Source organism: Typopeltis vanoorti, chromosome 11, assembly GCF_054136105.1.
Source record: "Typopeltis vanoorti isolate ZY-2024b chromosome 11, IOZ_Tvanoo_1.0, whole genome shotgun sequence".
Lineage (NCBI taxonomy): Eukaryota > Metazoa > Arthropoda > Arachnida > Uropygi > Thelyphonidae > Typopeltis > Typopeltis vanoorti.
The window spans coordinates 17,624,812-17,638,476 of NC_143559.1; the positions used below are offsets into that span (position 1 = coordinate 17,624,812).

Here is a 13,665-nt window from a genome sequence, read left to right on the forward strand (position 1 = left end):
ACAGCAGTTCAATTTTAGGTCTATAACCAGTCCTACCCATGCCACATGATTTATTCCATGTATTTCGTCATACTTAATTACCCCCCCCCCCCACACACACACACCACAGGCCACCCATTCTATAATGACAATCCCCAAACACATATTCACTAATACTTCAATATCCCTTATTATTACTGTTATTCTAGGCCTCCGTGGAGTCATAAGACTCATCATGGGAAGCCCCCCCCCCTTACCCAACACAAAGCCTATCAAACCATTCCTGAAACTCATTTGCTGTCTGCACTCTCAGGCAATACATTCCCTATTGCTAACTCTGAGCACTCTTCATGCAAAAATCTTTTTGCTATAGGGATGGCTTATTGTCCTTGTTACTTCCTCTCATTCTATTATATGAAAATCTTCCCAGTGTCAATATGGTAAATACCTCTCAACAGCTTAAACGTCTCAATCATATCACCTCTTTGTCCTTTCCACAAAACTACAGATTATGTCTTCAGCCTATCCTCTTCACATGTTCTGCACTCCTGATATAATTTTTTTTTTACCTGCTCTCTCTTTCTATTATTATTTCATGCCCTGCAAGTCTCATTGACTAGATCTCTAGATGTGAGCATAGTAATCTAGACCTATTTGGCTCGCTGGTTCAATTAATTACAGACATTGAACCACATGTAATATGCATATAAGATTTCAAGTGGCATATTTGTTAATGATTTGATGAACATAATGTGCTTCATATCCCATATCCTTTATCTCAAAACTTTTTTATTTTTTTTTATAAAGGGTGACTTACATTTGGTTGAGATTAATTACTGCATTAGATGAGCTTGTGCATCATCTCTGCTTTTAAGTTTTGAGTGTTCTAGGATTTTCTGTTTTACTCAAAATAGCATAATCCTTTTTTTTTTTTCTTTTTGTAACACAGAAGGTTAATCCAGATATACCATATCCTTTTTTGGCATATTTGCATTCTGTTTCATTAATTTTTCCCAACTTACCTGTAAGGCATTTTATTAAATCTGAATGCATGATATATCTTGTGCAGTCCTGGTTTTTTTTGAGAAGATTCGGCAATCTGAGTAGAAGTTCTTATATACTGGAACTAAATGCAACTATGAAATTACTGGCTTTCAGTATGTATCTTACATGCAAGATGTTAAGACAAGAACCAAAACAACAGAACAATTATCTAGAGATCTATAATTACAAAAAGTGCATCCCCCCCCCTTTAATACATAAAGACCCACATATGGCACTGATATGCTATAGATCTTGTTATCTTTCATGTGTGGAGCAGATATTGGAAAGAAGTCAACAGATACTCCAATGGGAAAGTACATCGTCCCATGTAATGAGTCACATGTTTGTAGCAGTATAAATTGGAGAAATATGATGCTGCTAAGTCAGTACAACTGTGTCCAGGTGAAATGGCTGCAAGAAGAGAACAGATGTATTTTAAAAGAAACATTGTGATAGGATACCATGTTGCAAGCCTATCTCTTTGGCAAACTGTTGACAAGGCCATCCCAGATCAACAATCAGTGATACCATACTGAGACGGAAGTACAGGGAATCAACTGCAAGTGCTGCCGACAATGGATGACCCACCACACTCGCCGGATGTGACCATAGGGTGCTTCAAAGGATAATATGTAAAAACCCACAAATTTGCACAAAACAATTCAGAACCAAGGCTCACAACATGAGTTTTCATGGTAGGACCGCAGTGTGCAAGTCCTGCATTACCTGAACCATCATGCAGTATTGTCTTCAGTGGTGCCAAGGGTGTGCATATTGGGATGTGGAAGCTTTCCAAGCTTCCACATCCCAATATGCACACTCTTTGAACTACACCTTCGACTGAGCAGATGGATGGGTGCCCGGTTAATGGCTCTTACCAGAGTACATAACTCCCAACTATGAACTTCGGAGGTGGTGGTGTGATGGTATGGTCCTGTTCTTTCTTGGTTTGGCCTCAGACTCTGTGGTACTACAAACATTGAATTTCAAGAGGTATCTGAACATTCTGGACAATGCAGTGCTTCCTACTGTGTTTCTTATAAACAGCAGCAGGCTTATGACACAGTGCACTATTGTCTCTTTTAGCAAGACTTTTAGCACTGTGTCATAAACCTGCTGCTGTAACTGCATGGTTGTGGACATGAGCATCGTCACACTTGACTAGCTTCCACAGAGCCCCAATCTCAACCCTATTGAACATCTGTGGGATGAACTGGAGCATCAGATGAGGTCAAGCAACATCTGCCCCATAATAGTCCAGGATCTCATGAACTGTTATAGGGAATTTTGGACCAGTAAAGAAGATTGGTCCAAAATTCCCATTGATAACTGTCGGACATGTATAATGCATAGCATTGTACATGTCTGTAAGGATATGTGTTTTGCATTATGGTATACTTAGGCAAGTGATGTGAAGGCATTGTCCTCTATGTTTGTTTATGTTTATTTTTCCTCTATTGTTTGTTTATGTTTGTTTATGTCCTCTATGTTTGTTCATGAGCAAACTTTGTTTGCTCATGAAGTTACTTCATGAGCAAACTTTGTTTGCTTACACTTGGACAAAGGATTAAACCAAGAATATAATTTCTTGGCATCTTTAATTTATAGTATAACAAAGTGGTAAAACTTTCAACATCTATCTCTAATTGAAAGTAAGTTACCTGATCTCATACAAAGTTAGCAATGATTTTTCTGGGAAACTTGGGTTTTTGTCTTGCAAAATGTGCCAAGAAAAAACATATTCAACAGAAAAAGTATTGCATATTGGTTGATGATGATTGTGTAATGTGGATGGTGAATTATGTGGGTAGACAGTATAGGGGCTGCCTACAATGAGTTCTCAGATTCCATGGATGGATCACATAATAATAAACAAAAACATCAAAAATGTATACTGGATAATCTCCATAAAAAAATCACAAAAATATGATTCTATACTGAAAATAATCTAGATGAACATCACCAAACTTTGTTGATCAATAAGATAATTTAACAGGCAATTCAGCACTATCAACACGGCATGCTCATGCCGATGAAGGACTGTTTTAGTGTACCCCTTTGTTAATGTCATTAGAATGTGTAATCTATACAGCACTAATTACCATTAGGATGGCACTAGTTATGGCTTGTAAAAAGTTTTATTAATTTATAATAATATAGCAGTTCATTAAAATTATTTAAAATTCATTTAGCACCTGTACTGTGAAGCAGATTTATTGAGGTATGTTACTGTTAGCATTGTTACTGGGGTATGCTAATTTTATAATCTAATTATCTTTAACACATATTGCCAAACAGCATTCAGCGATGTATGCTGATATACACAAATGATGATAATCATCATTTGTGTTATTGAAGTTTACTTCTTTTATAATCTGTTATGCTCAATAAAATAGTATGTGTCTATCACAAACTCTAGTTGTGCTCTAGTATATATATAAATTAGAGGACTACAAGCTAGCTGGTCCACTCAACTCATTCACTAGTAAACTTGTTCATAAATGCAAACCTATAGGCAATGCATTCCAGCTGAACACCACTCAGCAAAGAGAAGATTTTGGCTCATATCCCTTGATAACCACTCTCCTACTCAATTTCTATGGATGAAGTCTTGTTCTCTTCCTCCTATGATATATGCTAAAAGATTCCACCTATATCTCTTCTATTATATTCCTTTACCAGCTAGTATGCCTTTAACTCATCTCTCCTATTCACATCTTAGAGAGTGTTTTAAAGCAAATAAAAGTTGAGCAGCTCTCAGATGTGAACTGTAGACTAAAATACACAAACATTATTCAAGAAAAAATGAAAGAGTTTGAGAACAGGAACCAGGAACCAAATCTTGGAGATTCAGTGGCAAGCCCTTAAGAAAACATTGATTGATTCAGCCAGAGAGGCATGTAGTGAGGTTGTCTGCAAGGATAGAAAAATCAGAACTCCATGGTGGACACAGGAAGTTAAAGATGCAGTGAAGGAAAAGAAGAAAGCATATCAATAGTTCCTGGCAAATAAGTCAGATTGTGCTCTTAGAGCAGAGACAAATGTAAGAAAGCTAAACACTGTGTAAAACTAGCTAAAGAAAAGTCATGGGAAGACTCTGGTAAGAACGTAGAAAATAAATATCAAGAAGGTGGCAAGATATTCTTGCCACCTTCAAGGGTTGTTGAAGAAGCTCAGAAATGGAAGAAAGAGTGCTGTAAAAGGAATTAGAGATGATAAAGGTGACATGAAAACTGGTGAAAAAAATATCCTTGAAGTATGGAGTAATTACTTAGAAAAATTGCTAAATGAAACAAGCAGTGATAGCACAGTAGTAAAAAATAGTCAACAGGCATGCAGTCAGGAATACATTGCAAGACTTTTATACCTCCATACTTAATGTGGAAAGGCAGCAGGAGTAGATGATATTCAACCATAAATGCTTAAGTATGGAGGTATAAAAGTCTTACAATGGCTGCACTGCATAGTTCAGAAGGTCTGGACAGAGGACGAATTCTGGATGATTGGAGTAGAGCTTTCATAGTACCCATACATAAAAAAAAGGGAAATAAAACTGAATGTGAAAATTATAGAGGTATTTCTTTACTGAGTGTTCCTTACCAGGAACACTCAGATTTACACAAGTATACTTGAGAAACGGTTCAGAAAGATTGCGGAAGAAAGGCTTCGTGATGAACAAGATGGATTCAGGCCAAATACAGGTTGTCAGGATCAGATTTTCACTTTACGACAAATAGTTGAGAAATCATGGAAATATAACAAAGATCTGTATTAAAGTTTTGTAGATCTGGAAAAGGCATATGACAAGGCACCAAGAAAAAAGCTATTCAGAATGCTACAGTTATATGGTGTCAATGGGACATTATATCAAGCGATACTTGTTTTTATTTGAGTTGTAAGTCAGCAGTTAGAACTGAAGGAAGTACAGGAAGATGGTTAGATATATGAATAGCCAAAGGCTTCAATTCGGCGACATATGACTTGTTTAAGTTAAGGGATATTACATCTCATATTACATCCCATATCGTTTCTTAGCTGAATAAGAAACTCAAAGAGTTTTGTGCCAAATATAGTAGAAACTATATAAAGTTCGGCGATTCCAAGCGTAAGCAAATACCTGGATACACAGCAACTGACCCTTAAGGTAGTGCAAGCTGAGGCAACTCATGTCAAAGGTGGAGCAAGCACCGATCACTATTCTTGATATTTACCCATAATGTGAACTTAGCTCCTAGGAGCTGTATTACTGTTCTACATTATGAGAGAAGGTCACTACCCAGACCAGTTTCAACCTTTATTGTGGTCTCATCAGTGAGTAAGTAGACCTAGTTAATACCAAGTTTGTAGTGAACAGACCTTACAACCCTTCTATGAGTATTGCCGAGAGGTGTCCTAATAAATTATTATTCGGCGACATATGACTTGTTTAAGTTAAGGGATATTACATCCCATATCATTTCTTAGCCTATAACGATATGGGATGTAATATCCCTTAACTTTAACACCATTGGTTACCCTTACCCTCAATTCTGTAAGTTCTATCCCCTACAGTACTTTCTGACATACTTTGTAGTCATCTACCCTTTTATCTATGCTGTTAACTATTATCCATTAGCAAGTGCTCCAGTTTATATAATACCTTCCATTCTGTATTTTGTCCAAATACCACAGCAAAGTCTAGTAACATCATGGTTTATTCCATCTCCCCTGTAACTTTATTGTGAAATGAAAACAAATTTTTATAACAAGACTACTGTCCTCATTGTAAAATTCATCCAAAATGATGTGATTTACATCACACCAAAAAGTAGTATGAATGTAAATTTAAGGAGGCCTGTGAAATTCTTATCAACCACCCTAATCTTAGCAAAATGATGATCTAAAAATCCAAAGAATATGGAAGGCACATATTCTATCCACATAACCATTCTGCCTAAGAGTTAATTATAAATAGGACTGTAGGTAATCCAGGATCTTAACTCTAATATAACAACTCTCATGTTAAAATAGGACACCACTTTCTGTAATAAAACTATCTATATGAAATTGTTCTTGATGTTATGAATAGAATTAGGCTTTGATTTAGTTATTTTATTTTTATTTTTTTCCCTAGAGATCAGGCCAGTAAATTAATCATTGATCAAATCATTGTCTCTTTGGCATATTGTGTGAAATGTGATATAGCTTGTCTCTGTATATATATATATATATATATATATATATATATATATATATATATATATATATATATAATTAATTTTTTAACTTGGGGATACGGATACTGTATATTAGGGTTACCAAGTGTGTGTGTGTGTGTGTGTGTGTGTGTGCGCGCGCGTGCACTCCAGATGATGACCTTAATATAAAGGCGAAATGTCGGGAAATTAAATATTTCTAACAGGTTGTAGTCTCCATAATTTGTCTGAAATTAATATTTTTATGACATGATTTTTTTGTTCACTATCTGCCAACATTACATCTTTCCAGCAACAGCAGCTTATTTATGGAAGATCCACCATACAAACATGTACCCAAATATTATTCAAAATACTGGAGGAAAACTCTGGAAGCTGAAGAAATGCTTATTGGAAGTTTTTCCACTTGGTTGTACTATAAATTAAAGATGCCAAGAAATTATATTCCTGGTCAAATCCTTTATCCAAGATGCCAAGTGTAAGCAAACAAAGTTTGTACCTGAAGTATTTTCAGGACTAGGGCAACTGGTATATAAAAGCCAATGACCTCACATCACCTGCCCTGCCATCCCATATTGCAAAGCACATATTCTTACGGACATGTATAATGCTAAGCATTATGGTAAGGGTCACTACCCAGACCAGTTTCGACCCCTGTTGAGGTCTCATCAGTGAGAGCCAGATCCAGAGGTGATACCAAGGTTGAAGTAATGCAGAACATATACAAGTTGCCCTAGTCCTGAAAATACTTCAGGCACAAACTTTGTTTGCTTACACTTGGATGAAGGATTGGACCAGGAATATAATTTCTTGGCATCTTAAATTTAGAGGAAATGCTTAGTAGTGAATAGTAAGCCAACTAGTAAAGAACAGATTCTGTGTAGAGGGTTAGAGGCAAGCAGAAACCATTGCTAGGGAGGATGGTGAGTACACTAATGCTCAATGACTTTAGTATTACAAGCTTAGTGACAACAAGAAAGACTTCATGCTGAACCATATGGTTTTACAAACATTGCAATATAATCATAAAAATATATGGCAGTGGTAAAGAACATGATACAACCTAGAATAACAGAAAATGATCAATGCTTACCCTTCTTCAGTATAGACAGTGCTTAAAGTCTTGAAGCATTTTTCATATTTGATTTCCCCAGGGACCGGCTGAGGACCTTGTATCCTACTTTTAGCAACATCAAATGGAATATTGACACATGAGGCAAGGATTCCTGCTCCTAATCCAATAATAAATCGCCGCAGAAGGTCAAGGGCAGGATCCTTTCAAAGTCAAATTGTTGAAATATTCAGAATTAACAAATCAGAATTTAGTTCTCTTAGAAATATATATCCATGTTTATTACAATAAAAATTATTATTATAAAAATCACATTATTATTAAAGAGGGAATTATGTCCACATAAGGTAGACATGAAAGAGGAAAATTGTGGCAAGATGGTTTAATGTTAAATCTGGTGTGAGACAAGGATGTACATTATCCCCTCTGTTATTCATTATCTATATGGATCACATTATGAAGGAAAGTGGTATTAAACATGATATCAAAATTGGAGATGTTAATGTCAGCTCTTTGCTTTATGCGGACGATGTTATACTTCTAAATAAATCCGCTACAAGTCTGCAAGGTTCTCTGACAAAATTGAATAGCTGTTGTAATAGATATGGTATGAAGGTCAGCAATAAAAAGACAAAGACAATGAAAATAGGCAGAATCATTGAAAATGTCAACTGTGTTGTGAATGGAGAACCTGTGGAACAAGTAAAACATTTCAGCTATTTAGGCACGATTTTTACTGAAGATGGTAAATTAAATATAGAAATAGACAACAGAATCAGCAAAGCTGGTATGGTGGGAAGTCAATTGAATAAATTCATATGGAATAAGAGAGAAATTAGTCGGAACACTAAATTAGCTGTATACCAGTTATGGATCTGAGAGCTGGGTCAGAGGTAAAACACTTGACCAAAGACTAGAGACCACAGATATGAGGGTCCTGAGAAAGATTATAGGCGTGAACAGATGGCATCAATGGCAGTATCATATTAAAAACGAGGATATTAGGAAAGAACTTGACATTGTCAGCATCCAGGAATGCATTAGCAGAGCTAATCTCAGGTGGTATGGTCACTTAAACAGAATGGGCGAGGAAAGATTAGCAAAACAAGTGTTCTCTGCCAGGTTGGCAGCAAAACGACCCAGAGGAAGACCAAGATATAGGTGGATTGATACGGTACAAAGTGCTTTAGATGATAGAAATATAAGATCTGATAATGTTGGAGTCTTGACAAGTAACAGACTGATTTGGAGGAAAATTGTAGATAGGAAATTAATAATGATGTAATTTTTTTCATGTAGTACTATCATATCCTGTACACCCCTTGAGGGTACATGGCAGGAATTTGATGATGATGATGATGATGGTTTTGAAAAAGTGTTGGATGTTGCTGTAGGCCAGGGAGTGTGGAAATGATGAAGTGTTGTATAAAAAACTTCGGTTAGTGAAGAAGGAAAGGGTGATTACTATGGGTGATTTTAATTATGGCAGTAGAGATTAATTATGAAGAGATAGCATTTGGGAATAAGGAAAATTAATTTCTCAAATTCTTGAGAGAAAATTATCTCAGGCAGGAGGGCATGTGAGGATCAAGAATTTTAGATCTGATCATTTCATCAGAGGATGTAATTGTGAGTGGGGTTTCCCACTTCCTTCCAGTTGGTGAGAGTGATCATGAAGTGATCACATGAGTTGTGGTTAGTCGTACGAAGATTTCTGCAAGGAAAAGGATATATACATATATGGAAATAGAAGGCTAGCGATTATGACAAGCTTAAGAGAGTTTGGAGCTATAGTATGGAATAAGGAGTTCAGCGGTAAGGAAATGAATGCTGCTTAGGAACAGACAAAGAAACACATAACAGCATCGATGTGTGTGAATGTATTCTAAAAGTCAAAAGGCTGAATAAGATAAGTGTAAAATGGAAAAACGAAAGGATTAACCATTAAATCTGAAAGAAGAGGACACTTTGGAGGCTGCACATGATGAATAATGGTAATAATTGGTTGCATTGAGGGCAAGTAACTCAGTTGGTAAGGACAACAAAAGTGCAATATGAGCAGAAATTAACAAAGCACGCTAGAAAAAAACCTCAGGAGTTTTTTCGATATGTGGCAAGTAGAAGGAAGAATGATTATAGTAACATTCTGTTAATGGATGAAAGTGGGAGATTGGTGACTTCTGCAGAAGAATAATGGTGCACTGCACCCTTCGATTGGAAAAGGCCTATGTATGGAGGTAGCACGGTTATTTCTCCTAGAAACTTGGTTTTTTCATCCAGCATACAGACAAATTGGAATTCAGGACACATGCAATTTACAGATAAAAAAATACCAGTGGTGGTGGTGGACAGCAGATGGTGTTGGTGTAGATGATGGAGATGAATGGAAGTGGTGGAGACAGAGTTGTAGAGTAGGTGCCCACCCGTGATAAGTATCTGGACTCCTTAGAGGTGTAAAGAAAATAATAATAATAATCGGAGTGTTCGGGTGAGCAGTTCATCAGGGTGTTTCATCCTCAGTGTGATATCAGAAGCTCAAGTGTAGAAAATGAAATAAGAGAAGACTTAATGGTGAGTGAGAAAAAAAGGTATATGAGGAGTTAAATAAGCTAATTGTCATTAAGGTAACAGGACTTGATGACATGTCACTATATGTCTTGAAGGAATGTTCCAGGTAGTTAGCATCAGCCTTAACCTTCCTGTTTAACAAGATTCTTGCAACAGCACAAGTACCAAAGGAGTGGAAGGAAGGCAAAATTGTTCAACTTCACAAAGGGGGTAATAAGGCTAAGGCAACAAATTATAGGCCAATTTGTATATTTTGAGTTGTAGTTAAAGGTATTAGAGATGTTGTTGAGATTAGGATAGAAAAGTGGTTTGATAACAGTGGTATTCTTTATGCTTGTCAGCATTGGTTTGTTATTATTATTATTATTATTCAGGCCTCCACGGAGTCAAAAGACTCATCGTGGGAGGTCCTTTCTAAGAAACACAAGTCTATCAAGACTCATCGAGGGAGGTCCCTCCTAGGAAACACAAAGTCTATCATACCACTCCTTAAACGCATTGACCATTCTCGCTCCCACCACTCCATCAGGCAATGCATTGCATGGTTCAACCACCCTCCATGCAAAGAAACCACTCCTCACCCTCTTTCCGACAGTTTCCTTTCGTAACTTCCAGGGATGGCCCCCTTGTCATGACTCCCTCCTGCTGTTCAACCAAGCAAAAGAGCTCCCCAGTGTCAACCCTGTAACCACCTCTCAACAGTTTAAAAGTCTCAATCATATTACCTCTCCTTCTTCTATCCACCAAACTCTGCAGTCCACACTCCCTCAGCCGATACTCATAACTAACATTGTACAGTCCTGAAACCATCTTTGTTATCTGCCTCTGCACCCTTTCCACAGTTAATTTATCCCCTTCAAATCCTGGGAACCAGATCTGAGAACAATAGTCTAAGTGTGGTCTGATGAGAGTCTTATACAACAGAATGATAACCCTTTTATCACTGCAGGTCAATATCCTTCTCATTATTGCAGCAATCCTCTGTGTTACCTTCACTACCTTTGAAATATGTCCCCTAAATTTCAGGTTTCTATCAATCATCAGTCCCAGATCTCTTGTCTCCCCTACTTCCTCCAGTTTAACTCCTCCCATAGAGTATGCAGCACCCCATCGATGTGTCCCAAACCTCAAGACTGCTGCATTAAACTGACATCCCATTCATTTGCCCATCTATCTAGCTTATTCCAATCCTCTTGCAGGGCTACCACATCTGCACTATTACTAATAACCCTTCCCAGCTTCGTATCATCCGCAAACAATTGAATATCCCCTTGCCCACGGACAATGTCATTGATATAAAGGTTAAACAATATAGGTCCCAGTTCTGAGCCCTGTGGGATCCCACTTGTAACCTTCTGCCTCTTTGATATTGCTCTGCCATCACAATTCTCTGATACCTATCGGACAGCCAATCCTGAATTCAGTTGACCAATCTGACATCAAAACCCATGTGCTGCAACTTGAATATCAGCTTATCATGTGGCACCCTGTAAAATGCCTTTGCTAAGTCTAGGAAAATGGGAGTATATGCCTTTCCCTCATCTAATGCTCTTGTAACTTTATTATAAAAGGCTAGCATATTGCTAAAACAAGAGCACCCCTTCACAAATCCATGTTGACTCTCACAGATAACATTACCCTCATCTGTCCAATGCTGTATACGGTCCCTCACTACTTTCTCCAAGATCTTACTAACTACCAATGACACACAAACTGGCCTATATTTAGACACTTCCAGTCTGCTTGATATTGCCCTTATATTGCCCTTATGCAATGCCACTATCTCACCTTCCTTCTATTCCATGGGCACCTTTCCCGCAGCCAGACTTTCATTGAAAAGCCAGGTCAAAGGCACTGTCAGTTCCCTAACACATTCTCCAAAACTTGTGGTGAAATACCATCCAGTCCCATAGCTTTTGTGTCAAACTTTCTTATGTACTATAACAAGGTGATAAATGTATTGGACAAGGGAGATGCATATGCAGTAGTATATTTAGATTGTGCAAAGGCTTTTGATAGATTGCTACACCACAAGTTGGTGACTGAACTGAAGCAGATGGGATTGCATGATATACAACTTGTATATGGGAGAAAGCACTATCTTGAAAGAAAATAGTTACTAGTGGTATGACACAAGTGTCAGTTTTGGGGCCATTGTTATTTAATTTGTATATTTATGATATTGGGATAGGTTTAACAGGTGATATACAACTGTCTGGAGATGATGCAAAACCAGAAGAGTGATGAGGAATTATGCAGATTTTGTGGCCTTACAGGAAGACTTGAATAGATTGTATGAGCAGACAACAGTATGGACCTGTCAATTCAACATAGCCAAGCATAAGATTCTGAAATTTGGTAGGCAACAAATGAATGCAAAGTATACACTTGGTGGGGAAATTTTGGAGGAAGTTGAGAAGATAAAAGAACTTGGAGTGGTGGTGAACAAGGATCTGAAATTCAGTGATCACACTGCACAAGCTGTGAAGACATCACATCAGATTATGAAAATAATAGGAGGACCTTAACTTGGAGAAATAAATAGGTTCTGGTTCCATTGTATAAGTCAATGACCAGCCTCATATGGATTATTGTGCACAGATTTGGTCTCCTGGTTTTCATGGTGATGACAATATGTTGGAAAGGATCTAGAAAAGACTGTTTAAGGTCATAACTGGGATATGAGGACACATTGAGAGTGCAGTTTGCAAAGCCTTGTAAACAGAAGGAAGCGAGGGGATATGTTTGAGACATTGAAGTTGGTGAAGGGTTGTTACTAGATGATTAATGTGGAAGAAATTTTTTGTAGCATTGGAGAAAGAACAAGAGACATACCTGGAAGTTGTATAAGGAGGGGGTGACTAGGGGCATAAGGAGTGGGTTCTTTGCATGGAGAGTGGTTGGTGAGTGGAATGCTTTGCCTGACATTGTGGTGAATGCAAATACTGAGTGAGGTTCAAGTATTATTTGATGGGCTTTGTATGTAATGGTGTTTGCCTCCTATTTACATTAAAAAGCATTTCCATTATGCAAAAGTTTCAAGCATTTACATTACTACATAGCCTGAACTCATCTCGAAAAACAAAATAGATTGATACGGTTGAAAACCTTGACTTCAAATGATCAAGTAGAAAAGCTTGGAATCTTCTCCAACAACTATCCGCAACTAATCTACCTAAAAGAAACAGCACAATCATCTCCCCTGAGAAAATAGCTAATCAAATCGTTAATATGTCAAGAGCACCTAGGGATCGTGAACATACCAAGAAAGTTAAGAAAGAACTTAGAGCTTTAAAAATAAATGCCCCTGCTTTCTCACAATATGCCTCAATCTTCACTATAGATGAAGGAAAAGCCGTCGTAAAAGATATCAAAGCAGGCAAGGTCCCAGGCTTCGACGGTGTCCATCCTGAATTTCTGATTAATAGCGGGCCAAATACTATAAAATGGCTCTGTGAATTCTTTTCTGATATATTATTGACTGGCTGACTACCTAGCCAGTTTAAGAAGTCAAAAATAGTTGCTATTCTTAAACCTGGAAAACTACCCCAGGAGGCAAAAAGTTACAGACCTATTGCTTTATTGAGTTGCACCTATAAAATGTTAGAGCGCCTTCTGTACAACAGATTGTCCACACCAATTATGCAGCATGTCCCGATTGAGCAAGCTGGTTTTAGAGAAAAACGTGGTTGCTGTGATCAAGTGCTCACTTTAACATCATACATAGAAGCTGGATTTCAGAAGCAAGAAAAAACATCAGCTGTCTTCTTGGACCTAACAGCAGCCTATGATACAGTATGGCGTGAA

At 37.5% G+C, this 13,665-nt stretch overlaps 1 protein-coding gene across 4 annotated transcripts in view; it reads right to left on the reverse strand.

Annotated features, from left to right (window-relative positions):
- Positions 1 to 13,665, reverse strand: part of LOC150101336 (mitochondrial 2-oxodicarboxylate carrier) — a 223,235-nt gene that overhangs the window by 61,656 nt on the left and 147,914 nt on the right. For all 4 annotated transcript variants that reach the window (XM_090400214.1, XM_090400216.1, XM_090400217.1 and 1 more), the window contains exon 7: positions 7,312 to 7,493. In XM_090400214.1, the coding sequence (XP_090256340.1) occupies positions 7,312 to 7,493 (182 nt within the window). The remainder of the gene's footprint in view (positions 1 to 7,311; positions 7,494 to 13,665) is intronic.